General features: G+C 41.7%; 1 protein-coding gene across 3 annotated transcripts; it reads right to left on the reverse strand.

Annotated features, from left to right (window-relative positions):
* Positions 1-10,973: 10,973 nt before the first annotated feature.
* On the reverse strand, positions 10,974-25,616 carry ALKBH1 (alkB homolog 1, histone H2A dioxygenase). Of its 3 annotated transcripts, none has more exons than XM_058829796.1 (6): positions 25,480-25,616; positions 22,710-22,818; positions 18,296-18,417; positions 14,673-14,763; positions 13,411-13,604; positions 10,974-12,880 (listed from the first exon to the last, which is right to left on the reverse strand). In XM_058829796.1, exons 1-6 carry the CDS (start codon positions 25,566-25,568, stop codon positions 12,460-12,462), a joined length of 1,026 nt encoding a protein of 341 aa, XP_058685779.1. In that variant the 5' UTR covers positions 25,569-25,616; the 3' UTR covers positions 10,974-12,459. The 3 variants fall into 3 exon arrangements, with proteins under 3 accessions (XP_058685779.1, XP_058685778.1, XP_058685780.1); XM_058829795.1 differs by having other exon boundaries at positions 10,975-12,880; positions 13,411-13,601; positions 18,296-18,458; positions 25,480-25,610; XM_058829797.1 differs by having other exon boundaries at positions 10,976-12,880; positions 18,296-18,458; positions 25,480-25,610.
* Between the last annotated feature and the right edge of the window lie 9 nt (positions 25,617-25,625).

Here is a 25,625-nt window from a genome sequence, read left to right on the forward strand (position 1 = left end):
TGTGAGAACAACAGAACTAAAAGTGGTGCTGCCTTGAAAATGTCTTTGTTGGTAGTTTTCATTTCATCCTGTACTGATGCTATTACAAAGGTGGCGTATGAGAAGACCGCATACTGTAGAGAAGAGAGGCAGGGAGGACAGTGCTCGAGTACCTGAGCAGTGACCAAACCTTAGCTTGGAGAGGAAGGAAAGAGCAATTTTCCACCTTTTTAGTACCAAGCACAGTTGTGCAGGTTCTTATTTTCATACCTCTCTTTAGAAAAAGAAAAATTAGTGAAGAAGATGGACAAGTTGGCAAAAGACATGGCTAAAGGAGCATTTTTTTTTTTTTTTTTTTTTAGTGCTCAATTTTCTACATGAAGAGAGTCAGTTCAACTCATCCAACAGAAAATTATCCCATGGAAAATTTTCTTAAGGCTTGTGAACTGAACTTAGTAGCTGGAGGAAGGTGGCCATAGATTAGACATAAGGGGAAACTACCTCATCTGTGCAGCAAACTGCTTTTGAATTACAAAATCTGATATTAGGGAATGTGCTGGTTTCACAATGATTGACAGCGCTTAAACCCACCACAGGGGTGATGGGAGCATAGAAAGAAACTGAAGTTCAGTTCAGAGAAAAAGGTCAGTACAGGAAAACAGAAAGCTGCTCTCTCTCATTTTGGCAAGCCTATTATTATAGATAGGAGAGAGAGAGACTGCCATACAGTGAAATGGGGCAAGGGAGAAATTTAAGAGTCCTGAACTACCCATAACTACGTAGTTTAAAACTTTCCCTTCAAAGGAAGTAAAACCCATACTTAACTTGAGGAGATGAAAAATGTTAGAGGCTGTGCACTACCAAGAGGGGAAATCTACCCCAGGACCAAGGATTGATACTTGGCCTTCCATCAGAGAGACAGTGTGATGGTGCAGGCAGGACTGAGCACTCATGTCTTTCCCACTCACACTGCTCACAGTGCGTGCTGCTCAGCAGCAGCCAGACAGGGCTGCAAAGCTCACTCTGTGCCTGAGCCTCGACTGCAGGGGAGACATATCTGTGTCCAACAAGTGTAAGAGGAAACTATGGGAAATGTTTCATATGTGTAAATTCATAGGAAATTCATAAATATTTGTAGGAAAATCACATCTCCGGTGAAGATGCTGCAGCCCTGCGTGGTTGCTGTATTGGGCATGGCCATAAGAGGGAAGTGTGTGCTCAGGCATTAGGTGCTTTCTCTGGGCTGGAGCAGCCCCAGCTGTGTTGGCTGTGGGCTCTGCAAGCACCCTGGGTCTGCCTGGGTCCCAAAACAGGGATAAAAACAGGGCCAGTGCCTTTGGAGGCACGTGAGCTCAGCCACAGCCAAGTGTGCAGGTAGCAATGATGGGGATGGGGTGAGAGGGGAGCAAGGGTGGGAAAGTGAATTGTCACTTCTGAAGATAGGCGAGGATGAGATGTGCAATCCTGAGCAGTCCTCAGAGAACTGGAAATGTCTTGTCCAGAGATGATGGACAGTCAGGTGGGGAAACTGAAAACTCATTTCAGTTTTCTCCTCACACAGATGTCTGGGTGTGTTAGCTGGATCATACTCAGGTTAGGGCATTCAGGCTCGATGATGGTGACATTGAGGTGCTTTTAGGAAGGGTAGGTGACCTCAGGAGAAAGAGAGCTGAAGTCAGCAAGCTTGAAAGATTTACAAAGAGGAATAAAGGTCTGAAAGGATATGGGCAGGCAACCCTGCTAGCTCTCTAAGGGAGATGTTTTGCCTGAAGCACTTCTAATAGCATTTTGTAGGCCACATGAATAGAGCACACAAGCAGTGTGGCAGTAACAAGTGGGTCTTGGTTGTTAGCAGCCCTGCCAGACTCGGGTGACTGTTTCTCTCAGTCATAGGCCATCCCTGACTGCATGCCTTTGCTACATGCTTGTTAAAACTCACCACTGCACAAGGTAGAAAAGTAGAAAAGGACATTTACACCATGTGATATGGGAACTTGAGGCTTCACCAAGTCTGTGCCTGCTGACTCCCATGGACCCTGTTAGCTGGAGCTGTCATGTATAGATGGCTGAGGAGTTTCTGCTTGCCTCCTGGAGATCCTGCAGGGACCCATAGGGTGCTTTGAGGAGAAACAGTACTAAGATTGATTTCCTGTAGTTACTTGCCAAGAAATGTGAGCAGCAGGGTACATGCAGGAGCACCAAATGACCGGATCACCAGCTTCCCATAACTTGGCTCTGCAGAGAGGCAGTCAGGCTTCTCCTTACAGATCTGCTTCTCTGAGACTTTTTTTTTTTTTTTTTTTTTTGGTCATTGGCAGAAACAGAGGAAAATGAATGGGACAGAGCTGAATTTATTCCTTGTTCATGCCACAGCATGAAAACAAAATGCATCTAAGAATTAACTGTACAAGAGTTGTATGGTGGCAAGGCTGAGTGAGACAGGGTGGGTCCATCTTCTGGTGCCTGGCTGAGCATATGCAGATCTTGTGCTCCCAGAGCATCTTATGCCTGTCCAGCAGTGGGACCTATAGCTGTAGGAGCAGGGACTGGGTGGTTATCTAGAGGCGTAGGTGATATGAGGGGGAGAGAGCTGAAGGAGTGTGAATTGCTCAGCACATACATGTTGTGTATTATCCATGGGTAGGGGTGCTGCCCAGCAGGGGATGTGTTGTGTAGCTGTGGGCTGTGGGCAGGGGGTTGGTGTGCTGGGATGGCTACAAATAACCACACGAGGTCACTCGGCAGTTAAATGAGGCAAAGAATTACCATGGCGACTGCACCCCTCTCCCTGACAGATGCCAGGCTTCCAGGCAATGATATTCGTGTGTTGCTCTAAAATCCCCAAACTCTCCCTCTTTTCTGAAAGGGTGCCATGTCTTCAGACGGGGAGTGGTAAACACCAGAATATGGAGTGGTTTCTGCAAACTCCATCTTTCAGTAGAAGGGGCCACTGTCTGAGTACAGCACTCACTACTGCAGTGCATAGACAAAAGGGCTGTGGTTCATTTACATTGTGTGTCAATTACTGTGACACAGTATGGTTCTTGCATTGTGTGTCCAATTAGTGTCCCCGGGAGCAGCGAGGTCTGAGCCAGCCCTTAGGCACAAACTGCATGTGTGCAGAGAGCTGTGTGGGAGGACATCGAACCTGTGCTGCAAGAGGTGCTCCAGGGGGCATCACAGTGAACAGCTCCAATCCTGCTGCCACCAGCAGCTTGGAGCTCACCAGCAATAGGTAGTGCAAGACTACAAGGACAGACAAAAGACAAATGTGCACCAGAACGTAATGCCTTTTTGCACCTAGAGTATTCATACTTGCTTTTAGTGCCCACATGGAATGTGTTCTCTGTTCTTACTTAGTTGGATCAAATCATGCCCTATGCTGTTTTTCTATGCTGGCAAAGAAAGCACAGCTGCATCCTTCAGGTACTACAGGTGCTAAGGTGTGTTCCTCAAAGACTTCATCTTCAGAGTCGTTACACCTTTCAGCTTCAAAAGCCTTATTTCTTTCATCAGTTCTCTAGTTCTAAGTAGTCTGTGAGGCTATTACAAATCGTATTTCTCCTATGCTCTCAGAAGTTTGGGGAGGTGGTTACTTTGTGATCTGTGAGGAAAACTTGAAGGAGGAAAGGAGACTAAAATTGTGCACTGAAAATGTTTGGAGATGCTTGGTTTGGGGAGCAACACTGGTGCATCCTGCACAGACCCATGTGAAAAAGCTGGAAAGAAGAAACCAAATAGATGGTCATGCTGGTCCTGTAGGCTGAAGCACCACAGGAAACCAGGGAGGTGATGCAGACCAGCAAGTAGGTCATTGTGTCACTGCTGCACTGGTATTTTGCAGACATGCAGAACACAGTTCAAGGCAAAGGTCCAGAGCTTCTCCTCACTGATGTGGCCATTGCAGCATCTTCCCTTGGGTATTCATCTTTTCCATGTAAGGGTTTTTGTTTAAATCACAGAAAAGCATTCTAGACATTGACAAACAGGTATTGTCATCTTGCAAAGGGCTGGCAAAAAACCAAATAGCTGCACTTCAGTGGAGGTTCAACAATCTTTCCACACAGCACAGACTTGCTAATTTGCATGGTCATGAGGTCTCATTGGAAAGATACTTTTAAATGAAAAAGCAAGGAAATGATGCAAAATAGATTTGAGCATATTCCAGGAGACAGCTAAATTTTTCATAGTGAAACCCAATAATAGATCAGTCTGTGTGCTATGAACCTCTCATCACAAAAATATATCACAGGAGGCTTCTGCTATCTATTCTGGACTGAGCACTGACCTTGGCTATTAGATCTCAATTAAGCATGTATGTGACTGATGTTTCTTTCTCTTACACTTTTCTGCTGCAGAAAATAATATTTATGGAATCAAGCACAAAGTACTCACACAGTCACTCTCCAGATGGGGACCCATGGTTTCTCAGTAGGTTTTATCCCACATGAGAAAAAAGCATTTCTAGTGTGAAATTCAGGGAAAGGAAGTATTAAACATCTGTGGAGCCAAAGATTGCAGCCTTCAGCACCGAGCCCCTCTGCTGTTCCAGAATGGTGTGCAGTGATGCTTACAGCTGCAGGCAGGGCTGAGTAGGCCACAGGGACAGAAAGAGCATACTGTATCTTCACTTCTTTATGCTTGCTCACCTGGCATCCTTCTTTCCTTTAATTTCTTATCATTTTGATCTACGAGAAGGGAAGAAGTGCTAGTGAATTTGATGGAGGTAGTAATAAGACTTGCTTTGGTGCTTAGGACTCCCATGCAAGCCAGGACCTGTCTGCAGACTTGTTTAATTTTCAGCTCAGGTAAATGCTGAACCATCAAAACAGCATGCCAAACTCAGATCTCTCCTGGAGCATAATTACAGTGTTGGGCCAGGAAGGGCTTGGAGGCAATCATATCCCTCACATTTGACAGGTCAGGTCTGGGGACTAGAGAACTGGTGAGCCTCACCTTTATGCCTGGGAAGATCATGGAGCAGATCCTCCTAGAAGATATGCTAAAGTACATGCTATGCCAGAAGCAAAAGGGATAACAAGTTTTCACCAGCCTTTTGATAAGGATTTGATGGAGCAATGTCATTGTGAAGAACAGAAGACAGTTCTCCTACAAGGCAGAACAAAAGCCTTGCTTTAAAAGGGCCTGAGGTGTGTTCTCAGATATGTGGACTGAAAAGGGGCTTATTTGTGTGCAGCATTCAGCAGGGTCTAGAATGGCTGCAGATTATTTGCAGTAGTGGCTAAAATCTTCCTGACCTGTCACAGATACCTGACAATCAGCAATTCTTCCAAGTCAGGTTTCATTATAGCAATGAGAACAAGCTGACAAACCCAAACCAGTCATCACAAGAGTGGTGCAGTTCTCTGACAGCCTTTCCAGGTTAAATTTGATGAAAGGTAAGGCTAACATGTGACTCTAACCTTAGAGGCACATTGTGTGAAAAGCCATGGGGGAAAAGGCACGTGAAAATGAAAGTGTGCTGACTGGAGTGGCAGAAAGCTATACCTAAGCTTGGTCTCAGCTGCTGGGACCAGATACGATGATGCCAAATGAATTCTCTCTGTTCTAGAAAAGATGGGACATGCTACATGCTACCCAACACCCGGTAGTGAAGGTTTGTCTCATATTCAGAGTATGTTTTTTTTTTTCCATTTTTCTGCCTGCCCAGGCTGTGGTGAGCAGTGACACTTTATCCTTGGAAAAAACTATTTCCAAACATTTTTGTTACCCCTGCTGCTAAAAATGTCTTGATGCTCCACTCACATTTACTTTTTTTTCAGCTCCATTGCATGATTCCTAGCTCTCATAATCTCAGAATTTGTCTAAGTTATCCCATTATGAACCAGTGAGTCTTTCTAAAATTTAAATTCTGTCTGGAAACAAATCTAACTCCAAAGCTTTAGCATCAACCAACATCTTGGCCTGGACTGATTGTTTTCAGCAAGAACAGTGCTTTGAAAGATGAGTCTCCTTTCCAGGCTGTGTGCTCTCTTTTGGCTACTCCATCATTGCCAAATCAATAGCTGTCTCTGATTGCCCCCCTCCCCTCCAGATCCTGCTCTTTGCTACCTCATTTTGGTTTTAATTTGCCACAGCAGAATTGCAGTCATTTTTCCCCCACCCTAATTAAGAAACCTATCCGTTAAGGAGAAAGAAAACAAAAACAAAACCTTCTTATCTAAGTCCTTAGCACAGAACAGACGAGGAATGATTGGTGAGATGATCACCTCTAGAAAGCCAAGGCCTTTATTGATTCTTCTGGCCTTCTTCAGTAAATACAGAATGAGTATTTTAAATTCACCTACAATAAGCTAAAAGTTAATGTAAAATACTGACTTCTCAACATCAGAGAAAGAGACTGTATGTCTTCTAGGCTGACTCACTTTTTATTCTCTATTCAACAAGAATATTTGGAGAGTGTTTCACTGTGCCTGATAGATTCATAAAATCATTTAGGTTGGAAAATACCTCTAAGATCATTGAGTCCAAGCATAAAACTGTAACGTAAATCTAAACCTTGGCTGCAGAGCCAAGTCCATCTGGACAGCCAAATCCAGCACTAAACCACATCTCTAAGCACCACAAGTGGTGGTAAATGCCATCTCACATTACCTCTACTTCAGTTTCCCCACATTTTGTTATAAACTGGCCTTGCTTCTGAACTTCCAGGGCTAATGGTCCTGACCTATGCTATGAGATCATGAAACAAATTAGAAAAGCTGTATTGTGGGCAGGTGGCAGAAGCACTGAGCTCTTGAATTAAGGAAATTAAGCATTGAGTGGTGGTGAAGGAGGACACAACCCCAGTGCTGAGACATATGATTACATGGACCAAAAGGGTCAGGCTATACAGAGAAACTCAGGGGGGAGTCCACTACACAGGGGGTTTTTGTGGAAGTGGGCATTCAACAGCCCCACAGGAAAAGGTCAGAGACAGAATAATCTCTAGTGACTTGGGAAAAAACAAGATGGGACATGCCTCCACAGGGTTAAAGCTTTTACTTCCTCATCCAGAGAAATAAACACCTCTGTTCTGAAAAGAGGGAAGACAACTACTATAGGCTTTTCCAGACTTTATCCTCTCTCTGTCATCCCTGATTCAGTGGAAATGCTACTTTCCATTATGCCTGTCTGAATACAAGCCCTAGCTTTGAATAAAAATCAGGTTCAACTCCCTGCTGTACTCCTGAGACTTAGTTACCACCTTGGAGAGATAAGCATTTAGCTGATCAAGTTCAGTCTCTGTGCATAGTCAGCTTCTTCTATGGGGGGCTGATATAATTGCAGGAACCAGATGGGGATTGTGTCTGCTGGGCTGAAATTATTCTGATATTCCAGATTGTTTCTCTCCTCTCTGGGACATCAAGAGCAGAATCCTTCAGAGCAGGACCTGCTACAGAAGTCCAGATCAGCTTGCATTAAGAGCATGAAAGTATCCTTTTGAAACTGGTTTCTGAAAGGAAGAAAGCATGTGTTCTTATGGGTTGTGATGTAAACTTGGTCTGTCCTCACATTCTTGTAGAGCAACTTTGGAACCTGTTTGTCCATTTTAATAAGATTTGGTAAATTTCATAGCAAATGAAGTCCTTGCAGGTAGAAGCTAGCCAGTTAGAGAGGGACCCTATAAATATCCTGATTTAGGAAAATGGTGCACTGTGCATGTATTAAACGCTGGAGACACTACATAGGAAAATAATTACATGTAAGTACTCATCTGGATGAAAAGCTTCAGTAAGAACTAAATTTTTCAGAACAGAAATCCATAGGGGACCATGGCTCATTCATTCTGCACCTCACTATAATAAACTACTTTTATCTTGTTATGATGTAGATGGGAGGAAAAAATTATTTAATTTAGGAAACACTGTAAAAAGCTGGATCTAGTGCATCTAGCAGATTTAGGAACTAGGATTCAGACGTCAATTCATTGGCTTCCTGACTATAACAGAAACCAGCCCTAGCAGAGAGAGCGGTGCAGCAGCAGAAATCAGACAAGGTTCTGAACAGGACTAAAGTGAAGAAAGGTGGGGGTCCAGGGGGAATGTCTATGGGGAAGTGTTGTGGTTCCTGGGGTCCTTCCATGTGCCCTAGAGTAGATTAAGGGGAGATGGTCTAACTGTAGAGTTCAATTATTTGTAGGACAGTTACGAAGAGAGTGGAAGCAAACTCCCAGTACTAATAGATGGTAAGAAAATGCAGAGAGAATGGATAGAGGTTGTACCCTGGGAAACTCAGGCAGGTGAAATTTCTTCATAGGGTACTGAAAGAAATGGTAGTCTCCATCATGGAAGGTTTCTAAGTCTCATGTAGATAACAGCACAAACTCCTAGTGGGAGGTTGGACTAGACACCTCCAGAGGTCCCTTCAACCACCATTTCTGTGGTCCTTTACCTTTTGTCCAGTTGAGGATGCAAGAAAACAGCTTGTATGAGCAAAGCTGTCACTTACAGAGTGGCAACTTTTATATTACCTCAACTTTACCAGAGGACATATGAACATGTTCTTAGTTCATGGTTCAATTCCTTGTATAGAAAAATGGTTTTATTAAGGTATTTGTGATTATTATTTGCTGAGTATGAATAATGAAACTTATTTTGTACTGTGCTGAACTAGTGTCAGACACATCTTGTACCTCCTCGTAACATATTTATAGCATCATGCTGCAGACTGTTTTCAAACAGCTTTGGTCGTTAGGATTTAGAGACAGCAGCAGACCGTGAATGACTGTCACTGGTTTTCTTTAAGTCTCTTCTTGCTTTAAGATTATTAACAACAACAACAAAAAAAGCCTTTTATATATGGGCCCTTTGAGGCCTCTATCAATGTATTTTTCTGAATCATTAATATCTGCAGGCCATGTACTTCTATTCACTATTTGAGTTAACGTGTTCAGACTCAGGCAAATTTTATGATTTCATCAGAACTGAAGTATGCTTAGAGGACACTGAATTATTGCTCAATTAATTTTGCATCCTAATTAAGTAGAAGAAAATCTTATGACTGACAAGTCTCTTTTCTGTGTTAAATCTATCCTGTTTCAGGTGTGATGCAGAGAATAACTCAGATGAATAGAAGAAGACAGATCTGAGCTGCTGTCTGCACTACATAAGATACTGGCCAGCTGTGCCACCACCCCAGCTGTGGCAGTGTGATGTTGCCACTGTCTCAGCAGTCCCTACCCAGCTTCCTTCCCCAGCCACTTGCTTCTCTCTACCTACTAGCTCTGCAGAGCATACAGCAAAATAGAGCTTAGGTGCACCTTACTACAATCTCTAGAAATATCTGCTGTGAAACAGTGAGGAAAAAAAGTCAAAAAGCCCCCAAAGAAAGGAAAAATACCTAAGATCAGAATCATTCCAGCAGCAGACACAGCTTTAGGGACTACTTGGCCCTAAGTTACTGCCTGGCAGCATGGAGAGGCCATGCAGTAAATCTCTCTTGGGCACCAGCCAGTAGTTCAGTTGCAACACTGAACTGTTCTAGCACAGTTCTCTCAAGAGGACTGAAAATTTTTAGTTTGTGCAGGCAGCTTCCTCTTCTGCTTCCAGTATTCATCCCACTGCACTTTCTCATTTAACTAGAGATTTATTTTCCCTTTATTCTTGACTTTAAAAAAAGCAGTAACTGCTGGACAGCTAGTTTTATCTACAGATCACATAATGAACAGCATACGTGTGGTAAACAATGTGCTTCAGTTCCAGGTGGCTTTGAAAGAAATACGTGCTTATCTTCCTGTAATCAACTCATTACATAAATTTTCTTGCAGAATTGGTCCAGATGTCCTCTTCTTTCCCTCCTTTCCCTCACAGGAATTACAAACTACAGAGATTATCTCAGCATGCACCTATATGAACACAAGTAATTATCTGTGGTACCTACAGATAGAAAAATTTGATCAGTGCTATGAAATACTCCTTTTATATCATCACAAGCCCAAGCAAATGCAGTGCAAATGTCAGACACTGAAAGCTGTGCAGAGTAGGTCAGTGTTTCCTGAGTGTATTACTGGATGCAGCCCTAATTCCATGCCTTCTTCCCAGGACTTACTGTCTCTTTGAAATTATATTCTGGAAGCAATTTGCAGTGCCTGCAGAAGTCCTGTGGCTTGCTCACTTGTACTCCACTCTGCTCTGGTCACAGAACCAATGATCCTGCTAGGTTGGCAGTTCAGGAAATTCTCTCTTCTTATTATAGTTTTTCTTGGTACATGGATGTGGTTTTTTTCTGGGTCATTTCCTGTATGTCCATTTCTGGGTCATGGACTTTTCATTTTCTGGGTGTCTGATACAGAATTAGATCAAGGCTGTCTTACAATAGCATCAGATAAAAAGCTTGACTGCAAGTAACTCAGCAAATTCTCAACTCAGTCACAACCAAACATAAGGCTTCAATGGACTGGATACTTGTCATGACCAATTGCTATCAGTAGTTTGCAGCCATTTTCTACAATTTTTAACTGCAGAGGGTAAACAGTATGGTTTTTTGTCTTTGAATCACAGGAACAACTGAATCCTGGAATAAATGATTGCTTGTCATATGTATTTATAGGGAACAAAAGACATGAAAACCATGGACTTCCAATTCAGCCTGTGACATAAAGAAACCAGCTCCTGTTCAATGCTTTCTAGTTCATGACTCTGTCTTGTCTCATCATCAGAGATTAGTGAGTTGGACAATCTTTGCTTCTTTCTCCAGAATGAAGAACAGTCAGTCTGCCCTCTCAGTCTGGAAAACAGAGATTTCTCTCCATCCTTCTCCATCTTCAGCTGCCACTAAGGGAGCTTTGCTGTTTTCTGAGCTTGACTCAGCCAACTTTCTTTTCTGGTCGTGTTGCAACCTCATAATATATTCACTCTCCTAGGGCTCAGCTGTAAATATACCAGGCCTAGGCTACAGAAAGGATACACATCTAGCATAGATATTAAGATATTAAGATATTAAAGATATTAAAACTCATATTTAATTATTTTACACTTTAAGTTACTGGAACTCTTTGCAGTATCGTATAAAGAATTAATTGCATGCAAACACACATTCACCTCCTATGAAATAAGCAGACCAAACACTTTAGCCATGAGGAAAAGCTGCCACATATGTATGAAACTGAACTTTGATACTGCAGTCAACACCCCTCTGCAACTGCCCAACAAACCCTGAACTGCCCCTAAGCAAAGCAGCTCTGCAGACATAGGCAGGGCTCCTCCCCAGGAGCAGATTGCAGAGGCAGTAGATCCAAAAGAACCCTGGAGGGAACTGCACAAGAGATACAGCAGCACTAACAATACACTGAAACAACTAACAGGGAGAAGAAGAAAATAAGAAAATAGCCAGCCCAAAACTGATAGAGATCTTTAATTTAAAAACCAAGTAAGTTTATTCATTGGGAAAGTGCAACAAAATACCCCAGGGATAGTGCATTCCACTCCAACAATTAAAATTGCATTAAAAGGTAGATAGGAAGGTCTGAATCTTAAAAAGAACTAGCACAAAAGCTAGTGATTTTCTTTGTTTCAACATATTTATCTTTGGGTGACAGAGATAGTCACTGATTAATTTTTTAGGTACTTAATTTACAGCTTCATTGCTTTTATTTGCAAGTTATCCTGTTCCTTACAGATACTAGCTTGGGACTGGAGAACCATAACACACAGGCACTTAGGAGAGGGCAGTTCTGAAAAAATGGTGATGTTTGGCTTAGTCACATACTTACTGCTGGGAGGAGACCCAGTTGGGAGCTACTAGATATTCTAAGTAGATATTGCTCACAGCTGTTTCTGTCTATAATCTAAGATGTTCAGTACCATTCATAAAAGCAGATTCTGCTTCAGCTGAGGGGATGCAAGAAGGCAAAAGGAGAGCACAGGACCACAGCAAGCTTACAGCAGGTGTTGCTTGAGGGAACTGCCATTTTCTGACCACTGAACGCATTCTTGCTGTAGAAGTAATTACCTTGAAAATGTTGCAGGTAGGTCTCACACCCACAGCAGCCCATTGTCATTCACACTTGTTACTTTGCTTCAGCTGAGCTTCAGCTAAGCTTTACAAGCCAAACAGCACTCTCTATTACATAGCAATTATGTATCTTTTACTAACACTCTCTGCCCAATGATTTCAAAATACCTTATAAGCATCACTCTTAAAGCTTAAACCAAGCTTCACCAAAAGCTTAAACCATTTAAGCTTAACCAAGCTTGAAATTCTCTGACATACAGTTATTTTAAAGGAAACAGAGTATAGTAAACATTTGCAACAAAATTCCAATAGAGTTAATCTCCCGAGTTCTAGTCCGGAACTTATCCTTCTTTTCCTTTTAAATTCTTTTTCTCCTCCGATCTATTTATTACAGTAAGAAGGACTATGTTTATTCTGCACAAGTTTATTAACTGCAATACAGACAAGTGACTTCCAGTATTACACCAGTTCCTAATTCCATATGGAGACTGCCTGTCCAGTCCATTTCAGTATGATCTCCTGCTCTCAGCTCACTGTGTTTGGTTTATGTCTTTTGGCTTTAGTGTTCTCATGATAACTCTCTTCAGAGGTTGCTTGGCCCTTTCCATTTGTCCCAGATTCCTCTGGAAATTTCTGACCCTCAGCCAGCACCTGTCGAATAGTCATGTTGATGCGGGAGGACTGCAGGTACTTGGCACACACCTGCCAATCCTCATCAGAGCTGTGCTCAATGACTGAGCCAACAGGAAGGTCTGAAGAAAGAGCTTGGTCGAGGCATGAAGGCAGAGCTGTCCCCTCAGGGTTGGGGAGGACCCGGGGGACAGCGTGGTACAGCAGGCGACTGAAGCCAGACATCACCATGATATCTCCGCTGTGCATGAACATTGCTGTCGGGGCCTCCTCCCGCTTCAGGCCCCCAAGCAAAAATATCGAGGATTGCCCAAAACTAGAGACGATGTAAGGATGGAGAGAGAAGAGAAAGCAAATTCAGGTAGAGAAAATTTTCCGTACAGTAAGAAAATATCAGCAGTTAAATTCCTTTATAAAAAAACACCCCAAGCAATCACAAAAAAGAGGGACTCCTAAGAACAGCTTTTAGGTGAAAACATGGCAAACACACTAAGAGATCTGGTTCAAGACAGGCACACTGCAAGCAACTGCCCTGCCAGGTTTGAAGCTCTGCTGAGATACTTCTTTACTACCCAAGTGACACTCTGCTGCTTTAGAACAGAACTGTGCTCTCTGCAAAAGAACTCTTCACTCCAGGCACTACATCCATGCTATTCAAGCAGTCCTTAAAGAAAAACCTATGTCACTGACCTACAGCCTTCTGCTATTCAAATCTTCTGAGAATGAAGATTATATACCCAACTAGCAAACTAGATCATACTGCCTTCCTATAACAATATGCAGCCCTAGAAAAAAAAGAAACCACTTATCTTTCCATAACACTCAAGTGTGCTTTCCTTGACTCACCTGAATGATAGCAGGGGCCGAGAATGGTCTAGTTCAGACTCATCCACATGAATTCCCAGTGAAGAGTCAAAATGATAGTAGTTCAAGATCCCTGCTTGGGCTTGGAAACCCTGAAAGCCACAGGCTGCAGCTACTTGTTCTGATAGGAATGCAAGGTCTGAGGGGAAAGGAGTGTGGTGATTTGCTGAGTACTTCTGGAAGGAAGAGAAAAAAATAAGAAAGCCACACCCAACACATCAAAGCAGCAAATACACTTGGAAACAAGCATTGAAAAAGAACTCAAAAGTCTGGCTGATAGTCATGGAGAAGGACATCACATTTACCTAGAAAATAACTGCAACACAGGCAGAACCACAGCAAATTTACCTCCTGCCATTACATTTGTGGCCTAGGCTGAGACTGCCAGAGATTCAGTTAATTGTGAAGTTAATCATTATATCTAGATGCTAAACTTGAAATCAGGATCTTCTCAGTCACAATATGAAGCTGCCAATGGAAAGAGAGTTCTGTAGCTGATCAAAAGAGCTTCAAAACAAGCATCTTTATACCTTCATAAATAACAAGCAGGAATCAATTGCAAACCTACTTTTTCTCTCTCCCGTAAGTCATTCTGAGAGGACTGGAAGATAACCAGATAAACTTTTATTAAGGACATCCAGTAACAGCTTGATCTAGTAAATAAAAGGCTGCAACCAGATTTTGTTATCTGCAAAATATAGCTAAGATGCATATTCACTCTGCCAGTGTTCATCAGCCTCCATCAACCTCAGTCTCATGGAAAAATGTTTATTTTGATCAGGATCCTCAAAACAGCTGTTGGTAAGAATGCATTATACTGGTTCAGACTCATTTAAGTTCAAAAACACATGAGCTACAGTCTCTTTTTGCTCCTGCTCACTCCACCAAAAAAGAGTAGTTTCTCTGAAGTCACACTCATCTTAAGTAGTTAGCAATGCTTTTGTAATCATCCCTTTTGGTAGGTAAAAATGCCACTTACTCTGAAATAGTCACAGGTTTAGACCTGAGTCTATGCTATCATGTTAACTTTAAAATGAGAGAATGCAGCTCTCATTTTGGGCTTTTGTTGTTAAACCCTTCACAGTAAACCAACACAGATTAAAATGTTCTTAAAAGCATGCTTTGTTAGTGCCTTGCCTCAAGACTGTCTCCTAGAATCATAAACATTTTATTCCATGATGTCCTTCTCAGCCATTCTGAGTGCTTATGGCTAAGAAAAATGGAGAAGAATTTTATCTCAATACCTTAGTATCCCAGTTATAATGGTAACCAAGGGTCACCCAGCGCAGCTTCTCCAATAGGCTCCTGGGCTCCCATTTACTGGAACCTTTCCTTCTACAAAGACAAAATATAAAGAAATAGGCTATGTATTAATTTCTGAGGGGTCTTCTGGTAGTGCAGCATACAGTAATGAAATTCACTCATCCATTTCACAGCATATTAAAACCAGTCAATGCTATTAAAACTAATCAATGCTAAACTTTTATTTTCAGTGCTAATACTTTCTTTCTCCAAAGACCTTGAAAATTTAGTTTATGGAATGTGTGCAAGCTATGGGGCCTGCTGCCAAGTGTTGACAGTTGGAAAGCTTGTATTTTCAACATGGTACCTAAGAGATTATCGGATGGAAACACAATGAGCAGCATAGATTAAGAAATAAGAATTAATCACATCCTATTTGAGCACACAAAAGAGAAAGACCAGAATCTGAAGATCTGAAAGCTGCAAATGGAAGGAAAAAATATTCTAGGCACTTAATGGAAAATTACAAGAAAGGAAAATGAGTTGCCTGACAGTGAAGCTAATATTGCATGCTGCCTAATATTGCAAAGGGTGGTTAGTTCTACTACTTGGTACTTTGGTAAATGTCCTTGGGACAGAATGACTTACAGTAAAAAGCAAGACTTCTCTAGCTATAACCACAGCATCAGGAAGTCTAGACTACAGCTGTCCCCTTATCCAGACTGCTATGCAGGACAAAGAACTGTTCTCATATGACAACCCTGAAGTAAAGGGACTGAGTGGTCTGAAGCCACACACCAATTTACCATTCTTACTTGAAGGTGATAAAAACAAGAAGAGGCTTCAAGGAGAGGCTTCTAGTACAGACTACGGAAAAGCCCTTGAGAAATTACGGAGTGTAAGTAGCCAAATGAAACAGAACTATGTTAATGACAAATACAAAAAAGAAGGTACACATCTATCTTCTAGTCTACTAATTTCAGCAATTTCAGTGTACTTTTCTCACGCCAAGTCACATGTTATGGTAAAAAAAGAAAAAGACAGAAAAAGGAAATATACTCAGAAGATAAACAGTAGTACCAGACGGCTGGCTCTCATTTACAGCCTCATTAGTTCAGCCTGACATGCTCTCTTTTGCAAAAAAAGATTGATATTTGTGCTGCCATGGTCAAGTCTCAGCCAAACATTTGCAATTAATGTGCATTTCTACTTGGACACGCAGCTTGCTCCTGCCCTTCAACTATGCCTACTGATAGATCCTAAGATAAACCAGGAACAGGAGTAAAAGACCAGTTTCTTTACCTTCAGTAATTTTTGTTAGCTCACTGATTATTGAAAATAGTCTTTCCAATTTCCATCTGTCATAGGGTAACAGCAACTGCAATTACCATAAACACCAACACAGTAACTGTGAAACACATGCTGCTTGGAACAATTTGTGTAGCCCACAAGCAGGTAACACAGCATTTAGAAAAGGGAGAGCCCACAGTTTGTTCATGTACATCTTTCAACTGACAAACAATGTTCATAATGAAACAATTTTAGCATGTGCCTTTCAAAAGTGCCCTTCTTTCACTACAGTGCTAGAGTGTTTGCACAACAGCAAGAGCCCAAATGTGTGTGGGAAGTCCTTATTCCCAGAACCTGGTATTTTGTGATTTCACATGCAATTGCTAAGAAGGGGAAAGTGTGAGTCATGTGTATCTGGAAACAATGAGGTCCCACAAGAAAGCACAGAAAAGGTCTGGTATAGCTATGTTACAAAAAGACTGAACAGCATGGGAGCTTTGGTCTGAAGATTCCTTGTTTTTCTATTTGCTGGTAATGATTACATCTATAAAACCTCTCCAGTGTTTTCCTTTTATACAGGGATGGACATATCTATATACCTGTGCATCTCTATCTCCCTTGTGGGAATGCTCTATTCCCTTTTATGCTTTTAATTGTCCTCAGCACCAGAGAAAATACTCAGGCTCCACTTTGTGAGGAAAGCATAGCATATATTTCTAGGAACTGTACAGATTCACCCTACCTCGCGATTCCCGCATCCTGAAAAGAGCAGATGAGCCATGACCCAAGCACATGCATGCATTATCCTGATGGCTTTAAAAAGCATTAAAGTTGTGACCCATCTTGGAAGTAGACCTCTTTTTAGTTAAGCACTGTTTCTCACCTCCCTGACAGGCTTTCACTCCAGATACCAGAGAGGCTGGCTAATTTCATCTGCTGCCCCTAGGTATAAGCACAAATATAGCAGTTTGCTCACTTGAAGACTCAGGTAAGTACTTCAAAAAACTGCCAGGGTTGCTGCCAGCCATCACTCTCCCAAACACTGTTTTCAACTGAACTGAATTCAGCTGCAAATTAACCTCTGTTCTGATCGTTATCTGCACACAGGAGGTCCTGCTGGGAGAGGCCTATCAAACTGGAACACTATCCCACTTTTTTCAGCCATTGGGCACAATCCTTTCACACAACAATTTTTCATTCTTGATGGAACACAAAAATGGTGTCTACATTTCTGTAACTAATTCTCACTCAGCCTGGAAGATACAAGTGAGACTATAACTTATCTCATAGAGAGATAGAAGAAGTTATACTAACTTCTTCTAAAACTGCAAACAGTTAGAAGTCCCAAATCTTACTTTTGCCATTCTGTATCTTGTAGATGTCAGGATTTTTTTTGAATAAAAATGTCAGCATGTCAACTTCACTGAAGACTGAGGTGGAAGATGAGCATTGTAGGGAACTCTGGTTGCACCATCACACAAAACAATCATTATAAAAAATGAGCAGTGAAATCAATAAGGTAACGATAAATATCCAAATAGCTAAAAGATTGTGTATTGTAAACAGTCTGTCTTATATGTATTTTTACAGGTGACTTTATTAAAGTTCAAGCTTTAAAACACTTCTCCTTTTTTTAAACTTTCTACTTGACCTCAAAACTGGGACAAACTCTCCAATAAATTCCAAATCAGGTAGAGGAAAAGCAGCTACATCAGCCACAGAATTCTGAACCTGAAAGAAACTTTCAGATTAAACAGGATTGCCATTAAAATGAATACATTTAATTCAATGTCATGCTGAATTAAAAAGAACCACAAACAAAACCAAACCAAAAGAAATACTTCAGAAAATAAGAACACAGAAACTGGTAGATTTGAGAAGTACAAGAAAGTACAGCTAACAGCATTTCAATTGCAGTGTATGGGGTCTAAGAGCTGACTGGGAAAAAAGTGCTACCATTAGTGGGGAGTTTTGGAAAGGATCCATTTTGCCTAGGAAAACTGAGGCCTAGAGGGACTTCATGGCTCCACTTGTAGCTGAGCTTAGCAAGCTTCAAGCACCACATCAGCCAGAGTCACTATTTAACATCCCCCAATGGCTTTAGAACAATATGCTACTAGAAAATCCCACCGAGAATGAAAGTGGACAATTAACAACAATGCACATGAGGCCATGAAATATCCATCTTTAACTTGGCATGTCTGACACCATCTGTATTCTGCCAGCATGTAGATAATCTTCTGCAGCTTCCCTCCCTGCTCAGTTTTCTTAGACCTTCTCAAAGATGAGATCTAGCTCCATTAGTTTTGACCAAGAAAGGTGATAGTGGACTTACCTTAGCTGCTCCTTGCTCTGTCCCCACAGGTCAGTGGTCTTCTCAGGAGCCATGTGCAGATCCAGGTTGCAGACATTGGGTTTCTCAGGGTATAGCTTGAGACACTGCTTCACCCAGTGACGCTGGCAGCCCGGAAGGAAAGGATTTGGTATGAAAATAAACCCTGACCACAAAGAAAAAAAGAGAGGATGGAGACAAAGTAGGATTAGGTATTTCCCTGTTTTTTTCCTGAATCTACAGCAAAGGCTAGGAGTCAGAGGTACTGAAAAAAACCCTTAGACATACAACCATTGACTGTGCATAAAAGCTGATGAAATCTATTATAGTTAAGTTAAAAGTTAATTGTTTTTTTCAGAAAAAACAAATGGTGGCACAAAGTAGAAGGCAGAGAAGGCAGCCAAGACTGGTCCAAACAAAAATTACAATAAAGGACATATCTATGTAAGGCACATTGGTTACAAGAGATAAGGGAGTAAGAACATGGAAATCCAATTGCTTTGGAGTAAATTTTATTTTTAAAATTATTCAGCATGAGTTTTCTCTTAAGCCCAGCAAAGTTGAAGTAATTCTGACCGAGTTTTTCTAAGCTTCAAACTAACTTTATCCCTGTCTCTGAACCTATACTGTCTTCCTATTGCTACTTCAGAAAGAAGTCCCTGGGCTGAGCAAATGTCTAATAATGTAAAGTGTCCTCCCACTTTGCTTCATGCTTATTTCCTGGTAAGTCTGGTTGTATCCGTATTTGCACTGATATGGTAACACTCAGAAAGGGGCATGAAAGTCAAATTATATGCCAAACCGCTTATTGTTGACTGTGAATACTTTGCAGGCATTGTTAATTAACAAAACAAAAAATAATCATGCAGCTATTCTGCACATTCATTTAGCCAGGCACCTCAGGCAGGGTTCAAGCAGCAGCCCATATGAGAGATGCTATTAATCTGTACTGTACCTGCTCTCAGAATCAAGGCACTCTCTCAAAGACTGTCAATTCAGTAAGACTCACCAACACAAAATCCACATGTGAAGAGAGATAAGGGTACAAGAGGAACAAAGAAAAAGGAGGTTTTAAGGTTTTGGTCTGTTGTGTCTTTTTGAACTCAGTCGTATCAAGTTAACAGAGACAAAAATAGATGAAAAAAGAAGCAGCAAAGCTGGGAGTCTCAGTAGGATACAAACTTGCCTTGTGGCCTTATGAAAGTAGTAATAAAACCACAAAAAGAGCTACCTGCTGGCATACCTCTCAGACTCAAGATTAAAGTAACTGGTTAGAAAAAAAGCCTTCAGTGTATTAATAACAAATGGTCATCCACTTCATTCGGTTCCCTGCACCTACAGACTATGGCAGCCTTCTGATAGGTTTGGCTACAAGAAGTTTCTTTGCCAGAAGCATTACATTTACTTGCTGTTGGCATCTGCATAGAACAGAGTATTGATACTGCCCTTCCTGTCTACAGATTTTGATGTGAGGTTCTTGAAGCACTTTACTACAATCACGAAATTACACTCTACTATGTATGTATTATCCCCAGGTATTAATAAAGGCATTGAAGCCTGGAGAGTTAGTTATAAGCAGAGATGAGAACAAGAATCAAGATTTTATGGCTTTTATATCGCAAACTTATAACATGTTCATGTCTCTCCAAACCTTTCCTTGACATAGGTTACTCTTAAGAAACTAGACTGGTCTAGATTTACAAAAGCACTAACAACTAAAAAGTGGGTTACTACTGTGCTTATTGTTTCAATAAAGGCAGAAACCAAATTTCTAACAGTTGCAGAGTTTTACTATAAAATTCTATGTAAACACAGAACAAGGACTAATAGTGCTAGAAATCAATGACTTGGACACAATAGAAGGAAGAAGAGTAAGAAATAAGAAATATATTTCTGTAGCAATCTTTCTGAACTGACTGAAGAACACCATAGACAAACTTTGAAGACAACATAATTGAACCTCTTGGCCTTGAAAGCTGTGGGGGGGAAAGAGCAAAAGAATTTTTCTTGATGAATGTGTATACTAAAGGCAACTGCCCTGAGGAAGCAGATGCAATTCTCTTACTGCAGCACTATCTTGCTATGTATTACAAATTAATTTTCACCTAATTAAAGTGGTCTCAAACCTCAGTCAAAGGATGGAAAAGACATGCAGATGTCTAACAGCAAGAAAAACCTCTCAAGAAAAAAAAAACAGGTGTCAGTTACAAAGACAGCATCACATGCTTCTCACAGAACTCAGGACACTGGAATAGAAATTCACCCAGATTCCTTAACCTTCTATTTCATTGCTTACTGTGGAGAAAAAACCAAATTACTTCCTTTCCATTTGCTCACAGAAAAACTAAAGAAATTCTTATTTCCCTTAGACGGCTCCTGGGACAGCTGGTTACACATCTCCTATTGTCTGAGGATGTCCAGATAAGGGTAACTGAAAAACAATAAAATAGTATCTTTTCAAGTACACATATGACTTGATTCTAAACAGGACAGATAATTTGTCAATGTATTTGCATTTCATTTTAGTAAAAGGTTTCCTTTGCCAAAGCAGAAAAGCAGTTAAGTGGAACACCTGTGATTTCCCACACCCCCTATGTAATTACTAGGAAAGACATTTAGACAGACAGAAAATGACAAGCTGACCAAGCAAGGGCAGCTATAATATGACAGGTAAGTGGAACAAAACACTTATAGAGGCAAGAAGAGGCAGAAGCTTTCCTCCTGAAGTTATTCAATTCCCTGTGTATTAAACATGCCAGATGGGTAGCATGGCTGCTTCAGTTTCAGAAATGCTAGGCTGGCTTCAAAGCAACCCACACAGAAACTGACTGAGGTCCCAATGAACCAAAAGAAACATGAGAAAAAACATAATTAATCAAACAAATCCCTGAAATAAGGAGGATCTGGGGAACTACAAACTCATTAGCCTTACCAAAACCCAATAAAATTATGAAGCAAACTTTCATGGCAGCCACTTCCAGACACACGGTGGTTGGGATCAGACAGCATAGAAGGCAGATTTTGTCTAACCAGTCTTATTGCCTGCTACAGTGAGATCTCCAGACAGGGGGAAAACAGGAGATGATGTTTACATTGGCTTAAGAAAAGTTTTCCACTTGGTCTTCTACAGCACCATTGGAGTGAAACTGGGAACCATAAATTTTTTGGCCAAATTGAAAGGGTAAGCAAAAGGTGGCTGGATCATCAGGCTTAAAGAATAGTGATTTGATGATTCAAAGTCTACCTGTCTAAACTAAATAGCTGTTATGAGCTGCATTCTTTGATCCTGGGGCAAAGACTGATAACAACATCTACATCAACATGGATGATGGAATGTTCACCCTCATTTCACTTACAGATTACACTAAATTTGCGCAGCAGTGGATATGCTGGAGGCTACTGCTGCCCTGAAAACAACTTTGACAATTGAAGAACTAAAGAGAACCTCAGAATTACAGTGGTAATTCTGCATCTGGGGCAGAATAACCCCATGCAACAGTATGGCCCAAGGGTCAAGAGCAGCTCCAAACCAAGGCCAGGCTGCCTTGAGCAGCCTGTGAGCAGCAGTGAGGGCTAGTGACACATCTTGGTATTGGTGAGCAATTGGTGATCTCCTAAAAGCAGGAGAGAGGACAGGAGCCAGATTCTTCTCAGATGTGCACAGCAAGACTATGAGAGACAACAGTCACAAATAACAGCAAGACAAATTTTGATTAGATATAAGGTTTAGGAAAAAAACATGGCCAAACATCAGTACAGGTGCCCAGAGAGGATGTGAAATCTCTATCCCTGGAGATTTCCAGAATTCAGCCATACAAACCTCTCAGCATCCTGATCTAACTTGCAACTTCATCCTGCTTTAAGCAGGGTGCTGGCTGAGACCTCTGGAGGTGCATTCCAACGTAATACCTCTCGGTGACTACATCAGGTAAACTGAAAACCTAAAACACATTTCCATTTTTGAAAAAACCTGCCTAATGAAATCTCCATATTGAATAGGCCAAAAGGTTCTTATTCACTTACTGTAGTCCATGTCCTACACTGACAAGTAGATGCCACACCTCAACTGTGAAACTACTGTATTTCAGCCACGTACCCAATGTGCATGATATATATTGAGGAAAAACAGATTCTACAGAAATGTAGTCTCTGCCAAAGGCAACAGGAATCCATTCTCATGAGCTATCGTCTGGTTGATCTCACTGTGAAACCACTGTCTCTTCTCACCTTCATAAATATTGATGTATCCCACCCTTTAGCTGATTTCTTCGTCCTCCTGCACTTATGACAACATTAAATTACTCTTAGGCAAACCAAAATAGCTTTTTCAGGCAGGACAAGAAAGATAAGATTGAAATTGGGTGAATTCAAAGCAATGAGGTTGTGTTTAATTTTTCTGGAAATCAGAAGTACCTACCTGGATACCCACTGAGGCCATACACTTTCCACTGGCTAACTGGCTGTAATCCTGCTCTGTAGGCATCTTGATCACTGACTGCAGAAATACTGAGCTGTGATCTGAACACCTGGCAAAAGAAAACAGATCTGGTTAAAAAACCACAAAAATAAACACAAAACTCATCCAAAACCAGCATCTTAAAGGAAGAGTGCTACCACACTTGAAGGTAACTCTCGTGAAAATGCCAAATGTACCACAGAACTACTGTCTATAAACAGCTGTGATCAGGACAGGGTGAATAGCGCCAGTACACATGCAACATAAGAATCAAAAGGTACTTACAGGTTTTACCTAGGGATGAGATGTGCCCTACTCATAAAAAAACCCAAACAATATATACCAACAAGAAAAAACTCATCATGATTTGTCTGTTTTCACAGTACAGCCTCATCATTATAAAACTTCTGGTAATTATCAACTTCCACTACAGAGCAATATATTCATAACACTTTATGCTTTTAAAGAACATTCCAGATACAAGTTGCTCATGATCCTATAGGGTAGATGAATATTCTCATCTCTAATTTACAGAAGGATAAGCAGTACAGCAATGAAATAGCCAAAGCTGTTTGATATGAAGGACTATGGAAACTCTGTCAATTCTGAATGCCATCTGTTGCCAACAGCAGGACCAACAACAGCTCAAGGCTTGGCAAGATGTATTTTTTTGACATACTCTCTTAAGTTGCAATAACACGTGTATTAAAGCTACCATTTGCTGAAAAATCCCCACTAAACTCATTCTACTGGGCTCCCACTCCCTTCTTCCCTTAGGACAGGGAACTGTCTTCAGGAGGGCAAGGCAGAGACAGGTTGGTTTTGTTCTGGCTTAGTTCCCCAGTCCAGCTCTCCATGCAGCAGTGGAAAAGTACAGGCTCATCTAAGGAAAGATGACCCGGCACAGTAGGAATAAACATGCAGAGACTGCAAGACTTTGTCTATGACAATTTAAAATGTTTATCAAGGCCTTTGCACACAGCCTCTGTAGTGGTTCATGTGTAAATCAGTCTCTTTGCAGCTGACAGCTCTGGTTAACATTTTCAGAACAACAGGACTAAATTACATACATAGAATTTCTAAGAAATTCTGAACTACTGCTGGACAGCACCTTCTGGCAATACAGTCAGCTTTACTCATTTTTCAGCTCTTTGTCAAAAGCAGCTTTGTGAGTGCCAACCTTGAGCTTGCTTCACATTCCTGTCCACAGAATGTCCCCAGGAAAGCTCATCCTCTGACCAAAACTCTGCCACCTCATTGCCTGCTCAAAGTGCTTCCACACCAGCTATTGCCTGGGCTTCTGGAGAGCAGGAGATGTTTCTGTGCTGCAGAATTGCATGTGCTGAATCAGTTCAATAAGCCTGGTAACAGGGCAGATGGGGTATGTCACACTTCACTGAAGAGCTCAACTGCTTGAAGCAGTTTTCTGAGAATAAAGAAGCAATATTATGTGGGCCAATCTGCCCAGCCTATAGCTCTCAAAGAGAAAAGCCAGATGTTTTTAACCTGAGGGAAAGAGGAATAAAAGATGTTTTCACTAGTAAGCTGTAACCTGATCTTAGAAGGTAACAGGCACAAAAAGAATCGTATTTCAAGAAGACATATCCTTGTGATGTTTTCAAATACTTTGAATTTCCCAGAAGAGCCATAATGCTGTAATGCTTTACCAAATACAGGAGTCCTCCAAGCTCAAGAAAGGCTGAAATGTTAACAACTTCCTTGGTTAATTCTAATGCCTCTAACAATTTCATATGGGTCAGATTTTGTCCCATTAGCAACAGCAAAATTATAGTCCAAAAAGATAGAAAAATAAATAGCTCAATAGAACACTAAAAAGAAAAGACTAAACACTGAAACTATGAAAAATTAGGCAAAGTTTCACTTGAACTATATTCCTCACTAATTTTTTTTTTGCATAAGCTTGTAAGTAGAAAATCCCTGGTTAACAACACTTTAGCAAATATGTGTCATCCTTTTGTGAGACAACAAAACAGAAGACAAGTTTTTAAGGCTGAACTCTTCTCACTAAAGACATGGTAAACTACTATGATGGCTACTACTTTCAGCCGTGCTGATGCCTATATTCCCCAACCCACTGGAACAGCTGAAATCATCCTGATGACTAAGCCAGGCATTTATTATACAGGAGCAAGAAAGGAGAAGAAACTTGACTAGAGGGAAGGCAGCACAGCAAGGGGAAGCTAATGCCAGCTCACCCATTTCAGGTTTAAGACAAGGACCACTAGGCCCAGGAAACAGTGTCAGTTCTGAGAGTGAAACTTGGGGGGTTTTATGTCCATACATTCTGCTGCTTAAGTATCACGTGGTTCTATTAGAGACTTTGAAGATCCCCTACTGCAGTGTAGGGAGCTAATTAAACATTATGAAAGTATATATAAGCAAAAGGAGTAAATCTGTGACCAGGGATCGCGCTGGGTGTCCCACGGCTCAGGGGCACCGTAGGCGAGCCCGGCTTTGGGGCCCGCGGGCCCTTCCCAGCTGCCCCTCTCGGGTCACACCTTCACTTTTAAACTATCACAGGGACCCGCAAGAGGCTCCGCGCTTGAGTGCAGTGTCCTCTAGCCAGAAACAGGGCAGAACTAGGTATTCGGCACCAAAAACAGCAGGTGGAGAGAACAGGCTGCAGCGACACCGCCACTGAGACACCACGCAGGGGGCGGGAGCCCTCCAAGCCGCTCGCTTGGGCACGGCGGAAGCAGCTCAGCGTTACCTGGTCCCCCGGCGCGGAGAAGTCCACCACGCCCCGCAGGTCGGACGCGTCGCGCTTCCGATAGAAACGAAAGAGCCGACGGAACGCATCCTCCCCACCCTCACGGGTCAAGGCCGCCGCCGCCATTTCGGGCCGGCCAGGGCGGG

Source organism: Poecile atricapillus, chromosome 1 (assembly GCF_030490865.1).
Source record: "Poecile atricapillus isolate bPoeAtr1 chromosome 1, bPoeAtr1.hap1, whole genome shotgun sequence".
Classification (NCBI taxonomy): Eukaryota; Metazoa; Chordata; class Aves; order Passeriformes; family Paridae; genus Poecile; species Poecile atricapillus.

What these genes read in the sequence shown, in the direction of transcription:
- ALKBH1 (XM_058829797.1), bottom strand. Translation starts at nt 25,605, where the DNA reads ATGGCGGCGGCGGCCTTGACCCGTGAGGGTGGGGAGGATGCGTTCCGT. An exon ending in TGGCCTCAGTGGGTATCCAG is followed by an intron (nt 18,459 to 22,709) that starts GTAGGTACTTCT and finishes CTTTGTGGTCAG; the next exon opens with GGTTTATTTTCATACCAAAT. An exon ending in CAGAGCAAGGAGCAGCTAAG is followed by an intron (nt 14,764 to 18,295) that starts GTAAGTCCACTA and finishes TTGTCTTTGTAG; the next exon opens with AAGGAAAGGTTCCAGTAAAT.